A 24,201-nucleotide genomic window follows, 5' to 3' on the forward strand; every position below is an offset into this window, starting at 1 on the left:
ATGGCACTGGGTCACTTGTGTTTATTGATGACATAACAGCAGACAAGAGTAGCCGGATGAATTCTGAAGTGTACCGGGATATACTTTCAGCCCAGATTCAGCCAAATGCCGCAAAGTTGATCGGACGGCGCTTCATAGTACAGATGGACAATGACCCAAAGCATACAGCCAAAGTTACCCAGGAGTTCATGAGTGCAAAAAAGTGGAACATTCTGCAATGGCCAAGTCAATCACCAGATCTTAACCCAATTGAGCATGCATTTCACTTGCTCAAATCTAGACGTAAGACGGAAAGACCCACAAACAAGCAAGACCTGAAGGCTGTGGCTGTAAAGGCCTGGCAAAGCATTAAGAAGGAGGAAACCCAGCGTTTGGTGATGTCCATGGGTTCCAGACTTAAGGCAGTGATTGCCTCCAAAGGATTCGCAACAAAATATTGAAAATAAAAATATTTTGTTTGGGTTTGGTTTATTTGTCCAATTACTTTTGACCTCCTAAAATGTGGAGTCTTTGTAAAGAAATGTGTACAATTCCTACAATTTCTATCAGATATTTTTGTTCAAACCTTCAAATTAAACGTTACAATCTGGACTTGAATTCTGTTGTAGAGATTTCATTTCAAATCCAATGTGGTGGCATGCAGAGCCCAACTCGCGAAAATTGTGTCACTGTCCAAATATTTCTGGACCTAACTGTATATATAATAAAGAGGATATATATACATATATATTCGGTTTTATATATATATATATATATATATATATATATATATATATACACACACACCGTATATATATATATATTTGTATATATATATTAATAAATTGAGGATGCAGGCTGCTGGCTGTGTATATATAATGTAGAAGCTGCATATATATATGTAAATCTAGAAGCTGCTGGCTGCATATACAGTGGGTACGGAAAGTATTCTTGTTTAATAAATTTGCAAAACTTTCTAAATTTTCTGTCTTTTTCTGTCAAGATGGGGGATGGGGTGCAGAGTGTACATTAATGAGAAAAAAAATGAACTTTTTGAATTTATAAAATGCCTGCAATGAAACAAAGAGTGATAAATTTAAAGGGGTCTGAATACTTTCCGTACCTTCTGAATATAATATAGAGGCTGGGAACTGCATATAGTGTATACACATCACTATACTGTACACACACATCCATACTATATACATGTAGTATATACAGATGTAATAGATGTAATACGGCCTGTAGTGTGCACCTATATATACAGTATGGTGCTGTGTATGAACTGAGAGACAGACAGGCCCACACGGCTCTGCTCCATGCCCACAGGTGCACACGGCTTTGCTCCATGCCCACAGGCACACACGGCTCTGCTTCATGCCCACAGGCGCACACAGCTCCCCTCCATGCCCACAGGCGCACACAGCTCTGCTCCATGCCCACAGGCACACACGGCTTTTCTCCATGCCCACAGGCATACACGGCTCTGCTCCATGCCCACAGGTGCACACGGCTCCGCTCCATGCCCACAGGTGCACAAGGCTCTGCTCCATGCCCACAGGCGCACACGGCTCTGCTCCATGCCCACAGGCGCACACGGCTTTGCTCCATGCCGACACGGCTCTGCTCCTGCTATATACAGATGTAATACGGCCTGTAGTGTGCTCCTATATACAGTATGATGCTGTGTATGAGCTGAGAGACAGACAGGCCCACAGACGCACACAGCTCTGCTCCATGCCCACACGACTTTGCTCCATGCCCACAGGCGTACACGGCTCTGCTCCATGCCCACACAGCTCTGCTCCATGCCCACAGGCGCACACGGCTCTGCTCCATGCCCACACAGCTCTGCTCCATGCCCACAGGTGCACTTGGCTTTGCTCCATGCCCACACAGCTCTGCTCCATGCCCACAGGTGCACACGGCTTTGCTCCTTGCCCACACGGCCCTGCTCCATGCCCACAGGCGCACACGGCTTTGCTTCATGCCCACAGGTGCACACGGCTCTGCTCCATGCCCACACGGCTCTGCTCCATGCCCACAGGCGCACACGGCTTTGCTCCATGCCCACAGGCACACACAGCTCTGCTTCATGCCCACAGGCGCACACGGCTCCCCTCCATGCCCACAGGCGCACACGGCTCAGCTCCATGCCCACAGGCGCACACGGCTTTGCTCCATGTCCACAGGCACACAAGGCTCTGCTTCATGCCCACAGGCTCACATGGCTCCGCTCCATGCCCACAGGTGCACATGGCTCCGCTCCATGCCCACAGGTGCACACGGCTCTGCTCCATGCCCACAGGCGCACACGGCTCTGCTCCATGCCCACATGCGCACACGGCTCTGCTCCATGCCCACAGGCGCATACAGCTTTGCTCCATGCCCACACGGCTCTGCTCCATGCCCACAGGCGCACACGGCTCTGCTCCATGCCCACAGGCGCACACGGCTCTGCTCCATGCCCACAGGCGCACACGGCTCTGCTCCATGCCCACAGGCGCACACGGCTCCGCTCCATGCCCACAGGCGCACACGGCTCTGCTCCATGCTCACAGGCGCACACGGCTCTACTACATGCACATATACAAACACATTGCCCTACTGCATGCATCTACATTAACAGCTCTAATACATGCACAAACAGAACTCTATGAAATACTGCACATTTACACACACAGCCTCACAACAGGCACATTTCCTTACACACACACACACACACACACACACTATACATTACCACATCTTGCAGAGCAGGAGAGGAGCCGCTGGGAGCTGCATGGAGGCTGCAGCAGCTGAACAACAGGGCCTGTCACTTCACCGGTCATGTGATCATGCACATGACCTGAAAGGTCCTGAATTTACTCGCTTCATCTGCTGAGCTCCAACAGCCTCCGTTCATCTCCCGGTTGCTTCTTCCCCTGCTCTACACCGATCACATAGATTGGTGCAGAGCAGCAGGGGGTTGGGCAGCTTTCTGTGAGCATCCCGTTCTTCCTCCTTGCTTCTGTGCCCCATACACCAGCAAAGGCAGTAATGCCCTGATGGCGGCCCTGACATAACGTCATTATAACACACATGGCCGCGCACAGTGAACTGCGCGCGGCTATGTCTCCTGTACTATAATGCTGCCGGCTGACACTGTCTGCACCTGTAGAGGTGTCAGTGCCAGCCCCGCGGCATCACAGTACAGGAGATATGGCCGCGCGCAGTGAACTGTGCGCGGCCATGTGTGTTATAATGACATTATGCAGTAGGTGGCCTGCCCTGTATAGCAGTTGGCAGGGCGGCCCGGGGGGCAATTGCGTGCCCGCCCCTGACCAAATTCCACACAATTTTTCCACTCACTCCCAAGACAGGAGAACATTCAGGGGGTTAAGGCTGCTTTACACGCTGCGACATCGCTAACGATATATCGTCGGGGTCACGGTCACGATGTTTGTGACGCACATCCGGCGTCATTAGCGACATCGAAGCATGTGACAGCTAGGAGCGACGATCAATGATCGCAAACAAACGGCAAAAATCGTTGATCGTTGACACGTCGCTCCAAATCATAATGTTGTTGGTGTTTCATTCCGCAGGTTGTTCGTCGTTCCTGCGGCACCACACATCGCTGTGTGTGACACAGCAGGAACGACGAACATCATCCTGCCTGCGCCGACCGGAAAGGAGGAAGGAAGGAGGTGGGCGGCATGTTCTGGCCGCTCATCTCCTCCCCTCCTCTTCTATTGGGCGGCCGTTTTGTGACGCCGCTGTGACGTCGCTGTGACGCTGAATGCACCTCCCCCTTGAAGGAAGGACTGTTCGGCAGCAACAGCGACGTCGCTGAACAGGTATGTGCGTGTGACGCTGCCATAGCGATATTGTTCACATGTCGCACGAACGACGGGGGCGAGGGCTATCGCTCGCGACATCGCTAGCGATGTCGCAGCATGTAAAGCATCCTTTAGATTTGGGAATCAATCCCTTCATAAGCCCTAAACTTGTGGGTGTATCCTGAAGTACTCTTGCACAGCTTGTAGAGAAGATATTGCTGGAATTTCAGCCTCTCTTTGAAATGTGTTAGGGACTCATCCATACACTTCAGCAAATTTGTTGCTGAAGCGATTGATGACTAGTCAAATTTTGAAAAATCAGTCAAAAATTGGGGGAATTTTGAGGGGTACATTGTGAAATAATGTTTCAATGCAAAGATTTGTGAATAACCACAAACCATTTACAGGTTATAACCATGCAAAATACTGTAGGTTTATGTAAAACATCTGTAGCGCCCCACGGGCAGGCGGTTAAGCTACTCGTCGCCAGGCCGTCACTCTGTTGCCCTGATGCGTACAGAAGATGGCTGGGGAAGGATGATGGGGGTAGTAGTGTGGTGGATGTCGTGACGCCACCTGCGGTATGCGGCCAGGAAATCGGCCGCCGCTGCTGTCGCTTTCCTTCGGGGCTGGTGGTAGAAGCCAGGTATGGTATCATTCCCCACAGGTGAAGCGGTCCCCAGGGAGGATGATGAGAGGGGAAGCAGTAATGGCGGGCACCGTAAATCAAGAGTCGGAGTCTATGGCTGCGGTTCCAAGTTGTTTACTCACTTTTGGTGCAGTGCTGCTCACCCGGGTAATACAGGTCACTTGCTGTGATGGGCTCCGTCGAACCCGAAACCCATTTAGAAATCAGTCCGGTGTGGTGTTCGGTGGGCTTCCTTCTTGTAATGTCTGTGCTGTGGATCCCTTGGCTTGCAGCTACGAGGGAACTCTGGGTTTCACGAGTCGAGCTCTTGTCTCTGTATGCAGGTCCGCTATGTGGGGTCTGAAGTCATCCAAGGCCCCGGATCCTATATGGCACTGTGCTCCAGGGCACTTTATGGTCAGGGAAACTTTCCCCGTCTAGGCAGATTATGGAAAACCAACGTGGAGTATGATCTTCCCTAGGGTCCTGCCGCCCTGTGTGGCGTCAGTTCCGTGGGGATCAGATGCACTCTCCCCACGGCAACCGTTGTGAACTTCTCCTCCTTCCCACCGGAGCACCTGGACGATGCGACTGCTCCGTTGCTTTCCTGCTGGAGAACTCTCTGTTGTGTTGGGTCCTAACTCCCCCTGTTGGCTGCCCCTCCCCCCTCTTAGGTTCTAAGCTAGTGGGACTGAAGCCCCTGTATGAGGGCATCCTGTAAATGCCCCTCTGTAGACGACCCCTTTATTACCCGACCCTAGCCCAGTCCCCAGTGGGGACAGGGGCAAATTGGTGTGTATCTGAGTCTGTAAGTGGTTAAACCGGGACTGAACTCCTCAGGATCCAGGTGTAGCACTCAAAATTGGGTGCAATACTCTGTGGCGACTGAAGCATCAGGAGCGCCACATATCTACACTGCAATATTGCCGAATTTCTGGTTTCTTCACTATGCCCATGTGATGAGAATGCCCCAATACTTAATCATTTCTACTCCGTCAATGGGAGTCCAGTCAGAAAATGATGAAGCGGGATTTTCAGCCAAAAATTATTGGGCATACAAAATTGTTTCAGCCACAGTGAGATTTATGAAGTTCTCAGAGAAAAAGACTTTGAAAAAGTAAATTTCCTTGAGGCTGGCAGTGTCAAGTTGGACTCCTGAATGGGCCACAAAATCAGGAATATGTGGCTCATAATCTTCGGGGGATGAGGTCTGTAGGGGTAACTATTGGTTACTTAGGGGTCACTAACAGTGGACGGTGGCTCATTTGGTGTCCCAGGGCGCCTACGTGAGGGTTCGAAAGGAAGGTGGGAATAAAGGAAGGTGGGAATAAAGGAAGGTGGGATCCTCTCCCTCACTATCAGTGTCGGCAAGGATGGCTTATGCCTCTTCAGCTGAATACCTTCTCTCAGGCGAGTGGGACATTTTATATTTCATGTGTGGTGTAACCAAATTATATTCAGATGTGTATGTGTATTTCGTGAAAACATTTTTATTTATTAGAAGAGAAACAAATAAAAGAAAAAAGAACCTAGACAGAAAAAGATAAAAAAAAAATAAAATAAAAATCAGTATATACAAATTTGGTAAAATAAAAAATAAATTTTCTAAGGGCACGCTCACATGAGCTTGAAAAACAGACGAGTGTAATGCGAGAAAATCTCGCCTGCACTCTGACCAATGTTAGTCAATGAGGGAGAGCAAGTTGGTTATCTTTCCTTGCATACTGATTCTGGATGCGAGAAGTCGCAGCATGCTGCGATTTTCTGTGAGAGCCGTATCACTCGCACCCATTCAAGTGAATGAGTGCGAGAGAAACATCGGACTACACTCGGATGTTATCCCAGTGCGATATACGCACAGGCTGACAATGGAGGAGATGAGGGGATTAACCCCTCCCTCTCCTCCGCAGCGCCTGCCCTCAGCTTCACAGCTGTGACCCGATCGCTAGATCCGGTCACAGTCGCATGACACTTGGCTCACGCCCGCAGCAGAGCCTGAGCCGAGGGTCATTAGCATATCGCATCCGATGCTCTCACATCGGATACCATATGCTGATGTGACTCCGGCCTAAGGCCTCAATTCCACTAGTGCTTCGCTTTCAATGCGATATGCTAATGACCCTCGGCTCAGGCTATGCTGTGATCCAATCCTGCAGACAGATCACGCCCTCTCCTCCTCTGCCTGTTTGTGCGTATACCATTGTGTGATGTTTCACACGCCCCCATAGACATGTATGGGGTGTGTGTGAGGCGAATCTCATTGCCAAATGCAGCATGCTGCGATTCTTTTCTCATGAAGACATGGCATAAAAAAAAAATCACAGACAGACACTGCCCCATAGTTTTACACTGGTGCAAGTGCAATCTAATGTTTTATTAGATTGCACTCATCCATGTAAAACGCAAGTGGTACCGAGGCCTTACAGTGACTATATGCATTAAAAAAATATTGTAGCAGACGACCATTAATTGTATAGTTTTACTGTCTTTAATCTACACTTATCAACTAATGTAAATTATTTTCTGACACTAACCTTCATTAAAAATACTGGAAGTAGAATACGATTACTACAGTATATTTTACTGTCCTTAATCTAGCCTGTCAACTAATCTAAATTATTATATTTATGTGATTCTTATTTTACTGTTTTTGGAAACCAACAACCGGATGACGATCAGTGATTTGCGTCACTGTTTAATTGGAAGAAAAGCGCTTCACCATATAGGGCACTCACTCAGAATTTTATTTAAAAATAACAATTTTATTTATGTGTAATTAAAAAAGAACTGCAAAATACATGCACAATAAAACACCAAAGACACATAGAGCCCAGCCTGCACCAAAGTCCTCCTGATATATATAACAAATGTATCAGAGATCATACCATAAATATCAATAAATAGTTTTATCTGTCAGATATGAGAACAAAAAGGCCAAATAGAAAAAAATTACCTTAGAGCAAATATAAGCTTAATGGCACAGCTCAAATAGAGCAATCATTTCAGTTAAGCTTTGCGTGACATGCGTGCACCCTCTTTAATGATATATATTCATTATTTTGGCTGTGCATTCTATGTCTTTTTCTATGATTTGGGTCCCTGATCAGCATTCAACGGCTGCAGGACTATACGCACACAGGTGGAGCAAAAAGGGGGGAAAATGGGCAAGAAAAGGCTGCCAAAAAACGAGCGTTCAAGTAATGATCACTGGGGGGATGGGGAAGGGCTTAAGGCTGCTTTACACCAGAAGATCTATCGTGCGATAGATCGTCGGGGTCACGGTTTTTGTGACGCACATCCGGCATCGCTTGCGATGCCGGCCTGTGTGACACCTCCTAGCTACGCAGTATCGCTCACAAATCGTGAGTCGCGTACTGCTCGCTAGGTTTCATAATATCGTTTAATTTAATTGTTCATCGTTCCCGGGGTAGCACACGCCGCTCCATGTGACACCCCGGGAATGATGAACATCGCTTACCTGCGACCCGCGGCTCTCACCAGCAATGCGGAAGGAAGGAGGTGGGCGGGATGTTTACATCCCGCTCATCTCCGCCCCTCCGCTTCTATTGGCCGGCGGCCGTGTGACGTCGCTGTGACGCCGAACGTCCCTCCCACTCCAGGAAGTGGACGTTCGCCGCCCACAGTGAGGTCGGACGGGAGGTAAGTATGTGTGACGGGGGTTACCGACTTTGTGCGCCACGGGCAGCGATTTGCCCGTGACGCAAAAAGGACGGGGGCAAGTACGATCAATTGTGAAATTGCACAATCGGTCGTACCGTGTAAAGCAGGCTTTAGGGAGAGGTGGGAAAGAAATCGGAGCTAAGAAAAAATGAGGGGACAGAAACAAGTCATGAAAAGGAAAAAAATCTTCAGTCAGCAGCAGCAGTTGTGGAACAGGCCTAAAAATGCTTCTAGCACCACAAATCCCAGCATATCGGAAGCAGAAAAGCACAGTGACCGTTCTGCACCCATCTCCAAGCAGAAATGAGCTGGAGCAGATTGATCAGTGCGAGTGTCTGCTCTCTGATTGGAGCAATCACACGTCATCGTACGATTGCTCCAATCAGTGCTGGTGATGTTGGGGATGTTATTGCACTGATCATATTTGGACCTCAAAGTTTCAGGCAATTTCATTGCCTGAAGCATTGGAATTGCTGTGATTGGTTGTTCAGGATTCAACAGTCAATCACAGCGATCGTAGTTGCGGGGAGGGAGTAGGTTGGTGGCAAAACTCCCCTGTCATAAACAGCTGGCACCTTCATGTGATCACCGTGGCTTGAAAGCCAGGATGTACCCCGTACCTCCTAGGTCGAGAACGCCTTCCCAACCAGGATGTCGGGGTACGTCCAAGGTCGTGAAATAGTTAAAAAGAAATCCTCGAAGTTCCGGCGTAATCCAATGGTGTCCTGCAACTCCCATAGAATTCTATGGAGCTTCATTTTGAGAACTTTCTCAGAATGAGGCCATGGAAGTTTTCCCAAGCGTGAAAAATTCTGTTTCTGCCACTGACAGGCAGTGACCTATGCAGCCTTGCTCTGAGTACATTCATTATTGCCCTTGGGGCTTGATGCCACGAGTCAATTCACAATTGACATCAACCCCAAAAGTACTACCGCGATTGCCACCACATCTGGGTAATCGGTAAGAGCCAGGTAAAGCACCAGAATTGGCACATCTAATAGATGCACCACTTCTGGGCTATATGTGGGCTAGTATTTTTGGGTTGGGAAGGACCGAATAGCCATGTGCCTTCCCAGCCCGAGAATACCAACCCCCAGCTGTTTGCTTTACTTGCACTGGTTTTCAAAAAAAGGGGGATCCCACATCATTTTTTATTTTGTTCACAGCAGTGTACAGGCATGTTCCCTATGCAGAAAAGCTTGTTGATTCGCTGAACTGCAGCTTTCAACAAACTTTATTGGAATATGAACAGCAACCAAACTCCGAACTCGAGCAAGGGTTTTGGTGAAAAGTCTGTGTTTGAGTTTGAGCTCCGGACACTAGGTGTCCAGTACGCACCCTAAATCTTACAGTTCGGTTCGCTCATCCCTATCCATGAGGTTTCTTTGGCCCATATTAAAATTTTCCATTGGGGGCCACAAGCCTAAAGGGGGCTTTACACGCAACGACATCGCTAACGATATGTCGCTGGGGTCACGGAATTCTGGGGTGACGCACATCCGACCTCGTTAGTGACGTCGTGCAAAATACTCACCAAATCGTTGATTGTTGACATGTCGTCCATTTCCCAAATGTCGTTGCTGAATTTGGACGCAGGTTGTTGGTCGTTCCTGAGGCAGCACACATCGCAACATGTGACACCCCAGGAATGACGAACAACACCGTACCTGCGTCCTGCGGCAACGAGTTGGGTGTCACTTTCATTCGGCTGCTCTCCGCCCCTCTGCTTCTATTGGACGCCTGCCGTGTGACGTCGCTGTGACGCCGCACGAACCGCCCCCTTGGAAAAGAGGCTGTTCGATGGCCACAGCGACGTCGCTAGGAAGGTAAGTCCGTGTGACGGGTATTAGCGATTTTGTACGCCACGGACAGCGATTTGCCCGTGACGCACAAACGACGGGGGCGGGTGCTTTCACGAGCGACATCGCTAGCGATGTCACTGCGTGTAAAGCAGTCTTTAGGTTCACTCCATCTGTGATAAGTTCACAGATAAAATGGTGAAGGTACATGATGTCCACCGCAACCACCTCTAATGTTGGGTGATGTTCCGATCTATCAGAAAGCTATTCTTCATCCGATGGTATAATAATGGGATTGCCGGACTATTGGATTAGGATATAAAGTCATGACATCTTGTGTAGTAAAGGGACAGCTCGTTTCTCTCCACACCCTCCTTGAACCAGAGCCAGGATATGTGACACTGAAGCCCAGCTCCCTCCTACTTATCACTGGAGTTATTTTAAAACTTCTGTCTGATGGTCGTTAGGAAGACAAGAGTGGGAGAGGGAGGGGCTGGCAGAGAGAGGGCAGGAAGCAAGGCACGGGGGCAGCAGGGTGAACCCCATGCTGGGCTCTGCCGCCTGGCCCTGTGCCATGTAGCGGCTCTGCCATCCAGGAGTTATTAGGCTGAGTGTTTTGTGTGCTCAGGTTTCGCCCTCCCCTCTGCACGGCTCCTGTACCGTCCCCTCCCCGGTGATGTCTCTGCCAGTGCTGCTTCCCGGCTCCTGCTGTCCCATGGCCGGGCTCTCCTCATCCATGGGCAACGCGGCACCTGCCTCTTCTCAAGGAGGAGACCCTTCCCGGGCGCGCAGAGGCCGCGGGGCCCTCCAGCCCCCTAGATGTTCGGCCACTCTGTGCCCCCCTCCTCCGCCTCCCAGCCTCTCCAGCAGGCGCCGGGCTGGGCTGATCCTTCCCGGGAGACCGCTGCTTTCCCTGGGATTGCTACAGCTGATCCTGGGGTGCTGCACGGTCGCCCTCAGTTTTGGGGCGCTGTCACTCAGCAAGAGCCCCCAGATCAGGAGCTCATGTCCCTTCTGGGCAGGGTCATCGGTGAGTAGCAAACACCTGCTGCACCTTCTCTGCAGCGTGTGACATTGTGCGCTGGGGTGTACTTATTTATGTGTTCGGATCGGGTTTTCTTTTTTTCTTTATTGTGAGTTTTATTTAGCGTCATTGTGATAGTTTTGTGCCTATTTCTGCTGTATGACAGTGCTATACTTATGTATTGTGAGTGTTATACTTTCTTATATATTATGAAAGCGTTATCTGTTGTAATAGTATTATAATTTGTATCTGTTGTGATAGTGTTTTTTATTGTTATAGTTTGGTTTCTTTTTTTATTCATTGTGATATGATTTCTTATGTGGATGATTGTGCTATACCTATGCATTGAGTCTTATACTTTATGTATTGTGAAAGTGTTATGTGCTGTGATAAAAAGTATAATACTATGTGTTGTGATAGTGTTTTATTTATTGTGATAGTTTTGTTCTTATTTCTGTGGTATGATAGTGCTATACCTATGTATTGTGTATTATACTTTTTATATATATATATATATATATATATATATATATATATATATATATATATATATATTTTTTTTTTTTTGTGAAAATGTTATCTGTTGTGATAGTATTATACTTTTTGTTTGTTGTGATCGTGTTTTCTTTATTGTGATACTTTTGTTCTTATGTGGTATGATTGTGCTATACTTATACATTGTGAATGTTATACTTTTTTATGTGTTGTGAAAGTGTTATGTGCTGTGATATTATACTTTTTATGTGTTGTAATAGTGTTTTTTTCTTTATTGTGATAGTTTTGTTCTTATTTCTGTGGTATGATGATGCTATACCTATGTGTTGTGAGTTTTATATTTTTTTTATGTGTTGTGAAAGTGTTTTACTTTAACAGGACAGCTCTCTTGTTTAAAAAGTGTCCAAACATTCCCAAAATCTGCAGATCTGCATTAGGTACTGTGTCAATTTTTTTCCAACCCTTCTTTAGAGCCCTAGAACTCTTCACAGATACCCAATAACTAACTGGTCAAGTCAGCCAAAAATGCCCGCAAAAGTGTTTGATAGGGCTACATCACTTTGTCAGTATTTCATGTACTAGTGCTATCCGTGCTTTTTACGATAGCACTCGTACAAATGATAGTTTAGTGGGGTCGTTCACATATCCGATTTTTCCCTCTACCCAAAAGCACAGACTTGTACGAATTTTGATCCGTGTGTTGGATCAAACTCTCCAATGCAAATCTATGGATCTTTGAAAATATTGAACACCACACAGATTTTTCAAAGTGAGACATATAATGATAGACAGTCTGCTCATTATTCTCACTGAAGAGCTGTGAATGTGATCAAACTCATTAAACTTATTTGTTCACTACTGTTTGTAATAACACACAGCTCTACAATGAGACCAGTGAGGAGAGCAGACTGTCTGTCATTACATGTCTCACACTGAGAAACGTGCTTTTTTGGGGGCATGTTCATTTTTTTCCCTTGTATGTTATTTGTTTTTGATTGGTTAACCTCATATTGGGGAAGAAATACACGCTTCCAGTGAAAAATATATGGTAATGCCCCATTTAACTTGGTGTAAATTATAACCTACAATTTACAAACTAATATCTCTGAAATGAAGAGGAGAAAATAGATGTTTTTTCAGCTCTGCAGTCACTATTCAAATAATGTGAACGGTTTAATGGAACAACAAATAATTTGTTTTAATGGAACAACTGGGCACATGGGTGACCTGAAACAACCTTAAAGGGATCGTTCACTACTCAGACAACCTTTTCTCAATTACTGTTATCTCTCATGTGAAAAAAAACAGCCTGTACTCACCTCTTGTGCTAGCACCATTGCAGCAATGTTGGCGCTAGGTCATCCAGGCACATATCAAGTTATATCATGTGAGCGCTGCAGCCGATCAGCAGCTGCTAATGGACCTCTTCACTCTCACTTCCTTTGCTTCTGCTGCTCTCTGACTTCTTCCATATGTCTGTTACGATAGAAGGAAATCATAGTGAAGTGGCCCATTAGCAGTTCTTGATTTTCTGTAGGGCTCGTGGTGAAGTCAAAATGTCACTCACTTTCCGTGATACTCGGCACTGGCATTGCTGAAATGGCGCCAGCATTAGAGGTGAATACAGGCTGTTTTTAATTTACATGGTGGAATATAGTAATTGAGAAGGGGTTGTTTGAGCAGTTGACAACTCATTTAATGGGAGTCTGTCAGCAGGTTTTTGCTATGTAAGCTGACGACAGCATACTGAAAGGGTTAAAAAACAAAAGCAACTGTGCTTCTCTTATCTGTGTGTAACCTATTGTTTACCTAAACTAATAGCTTTATTACCCTGTGACTGTCATTGCTAGGTCTAAAGCTAGTGTCACACATAACGACGACGACAACGACGTCGCTGCAACGTCACCATATTCTGTGACGTAGCAGCGACCATAGATGATCGTTAGTAAGCTGTCAAACATGTTAGAAAAAGCAGCGACGGAGCAGCGATCATAGCGACGTCGACGGTCGTTGTGTGGTTTCAGACGTAGCGTAGCGTCGCTGCTGCGGTGTCAAACACAAGGATTATCAGCTTATCAGCATGGCGCAGCGGGATAGCAGCGATCAAAAAATGACTTCGAGCATTCAGGAGCGAGCAACGATTTCGCAGCAGGGGTCTGATCGTTGTTATGTGTCACACACAGCGACGTCGTTGTTGAGGTCGCTGCAACGTCACAGAATATGGTGACGTTGCAGCGACGTCGTTGTCGTCGTCGTTATGTGTGACACCAGCTTAAGGGTGCCTTCACACTTTAGCGATGCAGCAGCGATCCGACCAGCGATCTGACCTGGTCAGGATCGCTGCTGCATCGCTACATGGTCGCTGGTGAGCTGTCAAACAGGCAGATCTCACCAGCGACCAGTGACCAGCCCCCAGCCAGCAGCGACGTGCAAGCGACCCTGCGCTTGCACGGAGCCGGCGTCTGGAAGCTGCGGACACTGGTAAATAAGGTAAACATCGGGTATGGTTACCCGATGTTTACATTAGTTACCAGCGCACACCGCTTAGCTTTGCTCTCCTAGCTACAGTACACATCGGGTTAATTAACCCGATGTGTACAGCAGCTACATGTGCAGAGAGCCGGAGCCGGCAGCACAGGCAGCGTGAGAGCTGCAGAGGCTGGTAACTAAGGTAAATATCGGGTAACCACCTTGGTTACCCGATGTTTATCTTGGTTACAGCTTACCGCAGCTGCCAGACGCCGGCTCCTGCTCCCTGCTCGCTTCATTCGTCGCTCTCTCGCTGTCACACACAGCGATCTGTGTGTCACAGCGGGAGAGCGCCTTTGAAGAAAACGAACCAGGGCTGTGTGTAACGAGCAGCGATCTCGCAGCAGGGGCCAGATCGCTGCTCATTGTCACACACAGCGAGATCGCTAATGAGGTCACTGCTGCGTCACAAAAAGCGTGACTCAGCAGCGATCTCGGCAGCGAGCTCGCTGTGTGTGAAGCACCCCTAAGTGGCAAGTGTAGAGCAGTCGGCAAAGCCCCCTGCTATGATTGATACCTCTCAGGCCTGAAACACACATTCGTGAAATACGTGCGTGTTTGGTCCGTTTCCGTGTATACCGGAGACACGGGCAAACGTGCACCAATGTTATTTAATGATAAAGGCTCCACGTGCGTTTTTGATTTATGGCCGTTTGTCCGTGTCCGTGATCCGTACATGTTTCCGTTTTGCACGGAAGCATGTCCGTTTTCTGCACGGAGCACGCACAGACGGACATAATGTTATTCAATGAATATGTGCCCACACGTTAGTAAACACAGACGCATCTCCGTATGCTCCGTGTAAGTTTTGTCTTTTTTTCTAGCGATGTCGGTCATTTTCTTGTTTTCTATGTTTGTCAGTCAATCTCGCTCACTCCGTCGGTCGGTCGGTCGGTCTCTTTGTCTGTCTGTCTGTCCCTCTCTGTCTGTAGGTCAGTTCCCCCCCCCCCTCTCTCATACTTACTGTTCCCCGATCACCGGCGCGGCGCTGCATGGCATTCACACTGCTCCGGCGGCTTTTACTATTTTGAAAAAGCCGGCCGCTCATTAAACAATCTCGTATTCCCTGCTTTCCCCGCCCACCGGCGCCTATGATTGGTTGCAGTGAGACATGCCCCCCCACGCTGAGTGACAGGTGTCTCACTGCACCCAATCACAGCAGCCGGTGGGCGTGACTATACTATGCAGTGAAATAAATAATTTAAAAAAACGGCGTGCGGTCCCCCCCACTTTTAATACCAGCCAGATAAAGCCATACGGCTAAAGGCTGGTAATCTCAGGATGGGGGGCTCCACGTTATGGGGAGCCCCCCAGCCTAACAATATCAGCCAGCAGCCGCCCAGAATTGCCGCATCCATTAGGTGTGACTGTTCTGGGACTGTACCCGGCTCTTCCCGATTGGCCCTGGTGCGTTGGCAATCGGGGTAATAAGGAGTTAATGGCAGCCCATACCTGCCACTAAATCCTAGATTAATCATGTCAGGCGTCTCCCCGAGATACCTTCCATGATTAATCTGTTGGTTGCAGTTAAAAAACACACACACACGAAAAATCCTTTATTAGAAATAAAAAACACAAACCAATTCCCTCGTTCACCAATTTATTAACCCCAACAAAGCCCTCCATGTCCGGCGTAATCCACGGACCTCTAGCGTCGCATCCAGCTCTGCTGCAAGCAGGTGACAGGAGCTGCAGCAGACACTGCCGCTCCTGTCAGCTCCACGCAGCAACTGAGGTGAGTAGCGCGATCAGCTGGATCCAGTGGTGGCCGCGAGTAACCTCAGTGACAGCTCAGCTGATCGCGCTATTCCCTTCATTAGTTGCGTGGAGCTGACAGGAGCGGCGGTGTCTGCTGCAGCTCCTGTCACCTGCATGCAGCAGAGCTGGATGCGACGCTGGAGGTCCGTGGATTACGCCAGACATGGAGGGCTTTGTTGTGGTTAATAAATTGGTGAACGAGGGAATTGGTTTGTGTTTTTTATTTCTAATAAAGGATTTTTCGCGTGTGTGTGTTTTTTAACTGTAACCAACAGATTAATCATGGAAGGTATCTCGGGGAGAAGCCTGACATGATTAATCTAGGATTTAGTGGCAGCTATGGGCTGCCATTAACTCCTTATTACCCCGATTGCCAACGCACCAAGGCCAATCGGGAAGAGCCGGGTACAGTCCCAGAACAGTCGCATCTAATGGATGCGGCCATTCTGGGCGGCTGCTGGCTGATATTGTTAGGCTGGGGGGCTCCCCATAACGTGGAGCCCCCCATCCTGAGAATACTAGCCTTCAGCCGTGGGACTTTACCCTGGCTAGTATCAAAATGGGGGGGACCGCACGTCGTTTTTCTTTAATTATTTAATTTTTTTTTTTTTTTTACTGCACAGTATAGACACGCCCACCGGCGGCTGTGATTAGCTGCAGTGAGACAGCTGTCACAGCGTGGGGGCGTGTCTCACTGAAACCAATCATAGGCGCCGGTGGGCGGGGAAAGCAGGGAATACGAGATTGTTTAATGAGCGGCCGGCTTTTTCAAAAGAGGAAAAGCCGCCGGAGTTTAGTGAACAGCCGTGCAGCGCCACGCCGGTGATCGGGGAACGGTCAGTATGCAAGAGGGGTACTCCATTCAGTCACTCTGGTGATTAGCGGTCACCGGTGAGTCCTTCACGGGTGACCGCTAATCAGGACGCGACACAGACAGAGCCGCGGTATGACAATGAAGTCGGGGGAAGTTCACCCGAGTTAATTCTCAGGGCGCAACTCTGTCTGCTGTCTGCGGGTATGCATCAATGACATTTCGCATCACACACACGGACATTTCACACGGACAACACACACACACGTCAGTTAAGTTTCACACGCACACACAGACATTCCACACGCACACACGGCTAGCATACGCAGTTCACACAGATGCCACACAGACCATAAAAACGGACACAAAAACGGAAAACGGACCCGAAAAACGGACGTAACACACGTGCGGGTTTTTTCACGGATGTGTGTTGGAGGCCTCAGGCAGTGTATAATCTCTATTGAGAGCCTTGTGTTGGCAGGACAGCTCTCCCAGCTCAGCTACATGCTTAAAACTCGATCCTTTGATTATTGGAGAACGGCTGCACCCAGTAATCTATGTGATACACCGTTGGATTCGGAATCTCCTCGCCTACGTTGTGTTGCTGTCAGATGAGGTAGCAAAACCCTGATGAGAAATTCCCTATAAACTACCATGGCCCTGTGACTAGAGATGAATGCACTTTTTCATAATCTTTGAGAGCACCACACTACTCTATTAGTTACCACCTATCCAGTTTGTGGGTAATAATTTTTTGGGACTGGAATACCGCTTTAGGCTATATGCGCACTAGAAAAGTGATGTTTCTCAAGAAAATTTCTTGAGAAACTTCTGGGAGTTGAAGATTACCACACCTGCGGTAAAAAACCGCACGAAAACCGCAGAGAAAAACGCATGCGTTTTTCCCCGCGGTTTTACCACGGTTTTTCCGCAGGTTGGTCCCTGCATTTTTTTTTATCCTGTAACTGCAATAAATAATATAGATAATAGATAATCGATAGACAGACAGATAATGGATAGAGGGAAAGATGGATAGATGAATAGATAGATAGATAGATGAGAAAGACCTATATAATATCCCACCTCCCTGCATATTCTAAGCTGGCATCCTTTAGTGACTTTCATGTGGCACTAAAGGGTGCCTAGCCTTGTATTTAGCCATAAAATAAATAATTAAAAAAAAAAAACACGACGTGGGGTTCCCCCTATCTTTTGTAGCCAGCTAGGGTAAAGCAGAAGGCTGCAGCCTGCAAACCACAGCTGGCAGCTTTGCCTTGGCTGGTAATCCAAAACAGAGGGCACCCCACGCTGTTATTTTACATTAAATAAATTATTAAAAACAAAAAATGTGGGGTCCCCCCCAAATTGGATCACCAGCCAAGGTAAAGCGGACAGCTGTGGTCTGGTATTCTCAGACTAGGGAGGTCCACTGTTATTGGACACTCCCCAGCCTAATAATAGCAGGCCGCAGCCGACCCAGAAGTAGCGCATCCATTAGACGTGCCAATCCTGGCGCTTCGCCCCAACTCATCCCGTTGCCCTGGTGCGTTGGTAAACGAGGTAATATATGGGGTTGATGCCAGATGTGTAATGTCACCTGGCATCAAGCCCTGGGGTTCGTGATGTCACGCGTCTATCAGATACCTGACATCACTAACCCAGTCAGTAAGAAATAAGAAAAAGACAACCAAAAAAGTTTTATTTGAAAAAACACTCCCCAAAACATTCCCTCTTTCACCAATTTATTGAAAAGAACAATCAATTCCACGTCCGGCGTAATCCAATAAGGGGGGGGGGGTCCCATGGCGATCCATACTATAGTCACTGTCCCAGTCAATGAAGAACAGAATGTTCCCCATTGGCTGGGAAAGCAATGCAGTGACCTGAGCTAACATCAATAGCCCAGGTCACTGCAGGGGATGACGAGCGCTGCTGTCAGGAGGTTAGATGAGATCATTACCTGCTGTGATCATCTCCTGTACTGCTGACGTCAGCGCTGTCACTGACTTCTATGCCCACTGCGTTGTCAGCAGTATCGCAAGAGCCCGTGACGTCACCGCTAGTGACAGTCTCGGGCCGCTCGCGAGACGGGCATAGACAGCAGTGACCGCGGTGATGTCAGGAGGCAGGAGATTGTCACAGCAGGTAATGATCTCATCTCACCTCCTGACAGCAGTGCTCGTCATCCCCGCGGCTGCACGCACTGCTGTGTGTCAGTGTCTGCCTGCGCTGCAGTGTGACAAGCAGTTGATACTGTGGGCAGACACTGACACTGCAGTGCAGGCAGCGGCGGGGCTGGAGCGGGACACAGACTGCACGAGCACCTGGAGGTCACACGGAAGTGCTTCTGTGCGGCATCCAGGGAGTGTGACGTGTGTGTTTACTCTGCTCCACTTCCTCTTCCTGGCATAATGACATCACTTCCTGCAAAACCGCAGGCAGCGATGTAAATTACCGCAGGTAAATCGCGGCTATTGCGGGGGTATATCGCACATCATTTGCTACCTGCGGTATACCCCCGGTATTTCGCGATTACATTACAGTGAATGGAGTGAAATACTGGGGGTGACATGCACATTTTCTCAAGAAATTTTCTCAAGAAATTCTTCAGAAAGAATTTTCTTGAGAAAAAAACGCAGTGTGCGCACAGCTATTTTTTTTCCCCATAGGTTTTGCTAGGAAATGTCTGCAGAAAGATTGCAAACATTTCTCAAGAAATTTCCGCAGCAAAACCGCGGGTAAAACCGTGGGTAAAAACGCCTAGTGCGCACAGGGCCTTAATATTTTTTTAACCTGTCAGATTGCTGAAGGATATTTAATTCTCTCCAAACCTATGGCTTATTCAACTTAAAGTCGCATATCAACGCCTCCGCTGGTTTTTGTACTTTCTACTAATGCCAGACAGATGCGTTGTTGCTGTAGCTAATCACTAGTTGCAATACTGATGTTGGTCATCACTGCTGTAAGTGGTTGGCTGCAGTGGTCACATGAGCTATTTATACATCAACAGTTGAAAATGGGTATATACAGTTTCCTATATTTAAAGGAGACAGCCTGGGAGGTCATGAAAACATCCCACCGCTGCCACCAAATATCATGAGCAGCACTTCAGTGCCTCCAATTGACAGGACAGTACGCTATTGACTGACAATTGATGGACGAGGCAACGGCTGCTTTCGCTACTGGCCCAATTCTAGGGTGTGTTCACAGTGGATGCATAGTATATACACACCTGATTCCAATACATAGAATATATATCCACATCCGTACGGTCACTGCCAAGCTCCACAATAACCCAAAAAAAATTAGCCACCAATCGTTTATTGGACACTCGTTACTGGTAACATTTGGCCTCATGAGGCTGTAAGGATGTGATTTATAGAGCAAGAAGAACAAAGCTATTACATTTTATATATTTAATCCTAAAAGTAGACAGTGTTTATAAAAATGTACAAATTATATTATAAAGGGGACAAAAAAATACAGTATATACAGCTGCATAAAATAAAAAGGATAAACAAAAGAAAAGTACTTGATCTGTAAGTCTTTTTGGAGGGAAGCGCTTCAATTAGAAAATATGGAACAATCACACAGTGAACTGTATTTTCAGCATTGAACATGGAAAAAATCTTAGAATTTGTATTTATTAAACATCTGTCACTCCCACGTACTTTCTTGAAATCAGAGGGGGTGGTCAGTGGGATGTGTCTCAGGTCCCAAAAATTATGGGATCACAAACTTGTAGGATATTTCCTATTATGATTTTAGCATTCCATAGATAGGAAACATGGAATATACAAATCCATGCATCTGGTCGATATTAATTTGAGGCTGATGCACAGTCCGCACAGTTATGTAAGAATATGCATGTCATTCCGCTTGGGATTCCAATTTATGTGTCTCCCATAGCTGTGAGACCTTCACCTGTCACAAAAAAACCAAAACATTCATACCTGGAAAAGTGGTGTCCTCCTGTCTACTGTGTCCCTTTGAAGACAGGAAGCCTGATCTACTCCGGTGACAGAAGTGTCGCTTCCCAAGCTCTATATGTGTGTATATATATATATATATATATATATATATATATATATATAAGCCCAGACTTTGTATCTGCCATCCAGCAGATGTTCAAGTTCAATTACCTCCTCACCCTAAGGCTGTGTCCGCACTTTGCGTCGTCCTACTTGCAGTTCAAAACGCACCCTCTGGCAGTAATTGATTTTGCCAAAGTTGCTTTTGACCACAAAATAGCGCTAAAAACGCATGCATATTTACCGCGTTTTAGCCGCAGTTTTTACATGCTTTTCCATTGCGTTTTGAAAGATGCGTTTTGAACATAAACACTGCTAAATAAAGTTTAAACAGTCAAACACAATGAAAAAAGGGGAAAAGAAGGAACACATATATAAATATTGAAATGATAAAGAAAATAGTTAGATTTCATAGAATTATAGCGGTTTTATACTGTTTAGCAGTAAAATAGCATTACATTTATATTTTTCATTAATTTAATTGTCGGACTATGTGTGTGTGTGTAAAGGGACATATTATTCCATTATATTGAAGTCAGAAAAGCATGCGTTTTGGTAGTCCAAAACGCATTGTTTCTGCAGCTAAAAAGCAGGTAAAACGCTGGAATTTTGATGTTTGTTGCTTTTTGCTACTTCTCATTGACTTCAATGTTAGCAAAACGGAGCCCAAATGGCAAAAACAATTGACATGCTGCTTCTTTGAACGCATGGTTTTTGCCACAAAATACGCAAATTAAACGCTGCGTTTGGAAACGCAAAGTGCGGACTAAAAATCCCCATTTTCCATAGGCTTTGCTGGAAAATCAAAAAGCATGCATTTTGGCATGAAAACGATGCAGTTCAAAACGGACCTAAAAAGCACCTGAAACGCAGGTGGAAACGGAAAGTGCAGACACAGCCTAAGGAGTTCTAGCTGAACAGGGGTCAGATGGTAGAGTGCTAGGTCTTGTTTGATTTCCAGAGTATGAGCTATATTTTAATAGATTGGTCCTCTTTTACCATTGCATCATGATGCTATATAAAGTAAATCACAAAAGTGAGTACGCCCCCAACATTTTTGTAAATATTTTATTATATGTCATTGGTCATGTATGGCCTTTTAATGTGGGCTTGCATGATGAGCCTGCATTATTCCCCACACGTCTGCTGATCTGATCAGCAGACATATGCAGCTAACAGGTGTGAATGGTACCTGTTAATCTCTTAGATCGCGCCGTCAAACTGTCAGCGCGATCTAAAGTGCTCTGGTGGGGATCATGCTGTTCCCTGCCGCCAATGGCGGCCCCATGACACAATCACAGGGCACCAATGGGTTGGCATGGCGGTGTGGAGTCAGATTATGACCTCTTTCTCAGCCATGATGTATTTCCTATGAATGTTGGCAGAACGCTCGCACTCATAGAAGAGCAGCATTTCTCCTGACCAAAGCGATGCTGAAGCACCACTCTGATCAGGAGAAATGATCGGACAGTGCAACCATAAAATTTTCTAGGGGGACTAGTAAAATTAATAAAATATGTGAAGAAAAAGTTTTAAAAACTTGAAAAAAACCCAAAAACCTAAAATCACACCCCTTTTGCCCCATTGAAAATAAAACAGTAGTAAAACAAATAAATCCACATATTTAGTAACGCCACATTCAGAAATGTGTATAGAAATATAAAATAAATTAATGTGATTAGTAAAAAGTGTAGCAAAGAAAAAAAAATGCAATAGCAAGCGATTGAAGCTTCGCATCTATACAAAAATGGGATAAGTAAAAACTTAAAACTAAGACGCAAAAAATAGGCAGTCACTGAGCGCCAAATCCCGAAAAATGAGAATGTTTTTGGGTCTTGAAAAATGGCAACAAAAACTCATTTCTTTTCTTTTTCTACAAATTTCTTAATTTGTTTTCACCACTTAGATAAAAGTAAAACTATACATGCTTGGTATCTACGAACTCGACCAGACCTGGGGAATCATATTAACATGTCGGTTTTACCATATAGTGACCACTGTAGATAAACCCCCCAAAAAGAATCATGCAATTGCAATTTTTTTACAATTTCACCACACAGAATTTTGTCCCAATTGTCCAGTACTATTTGGGGCACAATGAATGATGTTATTCTAAAGTACAGTTCGTCCTGCAAAGAACCAGCCTTCATACGGCTATATTGATGGAAAAATAAATTATGGCGCTTGGAAGAAGAGGAGGGAAAAATTAAAAACGTAAAATTTCTCGGGGGCGAACGGGTTAACTTGCAAATTAGCCCCATATCCACAGGCTAATAGCGTTTTTACAAGTGACAGGTTCCCTTTAACACTATTTGTTATGGGCAGTTTGTGTATTTTTTTCTTTATATTGTGTTGCCACTTTCACCCTTATACTTTAATGTATAGGGTTTCTTGGTTGTCCCACCTGTTTTTCATTGTGTAGATTCATTTATTTGTTTTTTTTATATACAGATATTTTTAACTTTACTATCTTCAATAGAGTTTGTGATATTTTTATATCTATGTTATTTGGTCATATTTATGCCTTTTCTATAATATAAGTTAGTTGCATGACGATGATGATGATCCATCTGATATTTTTTACACCTGAATAGGTGAGCCTTTGTCAGTGACTTGGAAGAGAATGATGTGATTTATTTTCACATGGACACGTGGTCCGTGTGGGAAAAAAACCCTGTAATCTGAATATCCCTATTGAATTACATTTGTCATTGTGCTGATTGATTATTGCTTGGAGAAAACAGAACCATATAATAGGCTCATCTGAACAAGTTATAGGGCCACACTCACACACCCGTGCCCACATACGTGTTGTGTACATTTTTTACACGGATACAGCACATATTCATTACAATCTCTAGTGCTACCGTGTTTTTCAAAAAATAAGCCCTATCAGGGATTTTCTGCATTTTCGGGGCAAGACTTAAATATAAGCCCTCCCCCGAAAATAAACCCTAGTTACGGATGAATATTGAAGTGTCCGTGCAGCTAAAAAAGTTACAGATACTGCAGGACACTTCATTATAGACAGCGGGCACCCCGTAATCATACTCCTCAGACGCCGAGCAGAGGACCTGCAGGGATCGCACCTCCGCACACATCCGATCTTACACAAACATCGGATCGCACACACAATCAGATCACACACGCAATCAGATCACACACACACACACAATCAGATTGCACACATAATCAGATAGCACACACACGCATTGGATGACACACACACAAACATCAAATCACACACACCTATCTGATCACACACATACTCACCACATCCAGTGACACTGCAGTGCAGTGGAGTGCAAGGACCTGCTGCAACAGGACCTGCGGACACACGTGACTTCCTCCCATCATTCCCTGCGGCCGGAAGCGCTGGATGTGATGTGTGGTGTGTGTGTGTGCGCTCGCGTGTGTGTGTGTGCGTGCGATCTGCTATGTGTGAGTGTATCAGCCAGAAGCAGGGGAGGACGGCGTGCAGCACCCACCGGAGATCACAGGAGGACCTGGGAGCCACGCAGACGTCCGGGTCTGGTAAGTATGAGTCTCGTGAGAAGTGGGGGGACTGCTTTTTTGGGGGGTAAACTTACCCCCCCATCATGTTTCTCCAAGAATAAGACCTCCTCCAAAAATAAGCCCTAGTGC

At 46.4% G+C, this 24,201-nt stretch overlaps 1 protein-coding gene across 1 annotated transcript in view; it reads left to right on the forward strand.

The window, feature by feature from the left end:
- Positions 1-10,387: 10,387 nt before the first annotated feature.
- The window catches only part of ENTREP1 (endosomal transmembrane epsin interactor 1), a 146,648-nt gene continuing 132,834 nt past the window's right edge, over positions 10,388-24,201 (forward strand). Inside the window, exon 1 of the mRNA XM_075317836.1 lies at positions 10,388-10,938. Coding sequence (XP_075173951.1) covers positions 10,585-10,938 — 354 coding nt within the window. The 5' untranslated portion in view covers positions 10,388-10,584. The remainder of the gene's footprint in view (positions 10,939-24,201) is intronic.

Source organism: Anomaloglossus baeobatrachus, chromosome 1 (genome assembly GCF_048569485.1).
Source record: "Anomaloglossus baeobatrachus isolate aAnoBae1 chromosome 1, aAnoBae1.hap1, whole genome shotgun sequence".
Taxonomy (NCBI): domain Eukaryota; kingdom Metazoa; phylum Chordata; class Amphibia; order Anura; family Aromobatidae; genus Anomaloglossus; species Anomaloglossus baeobatrachus.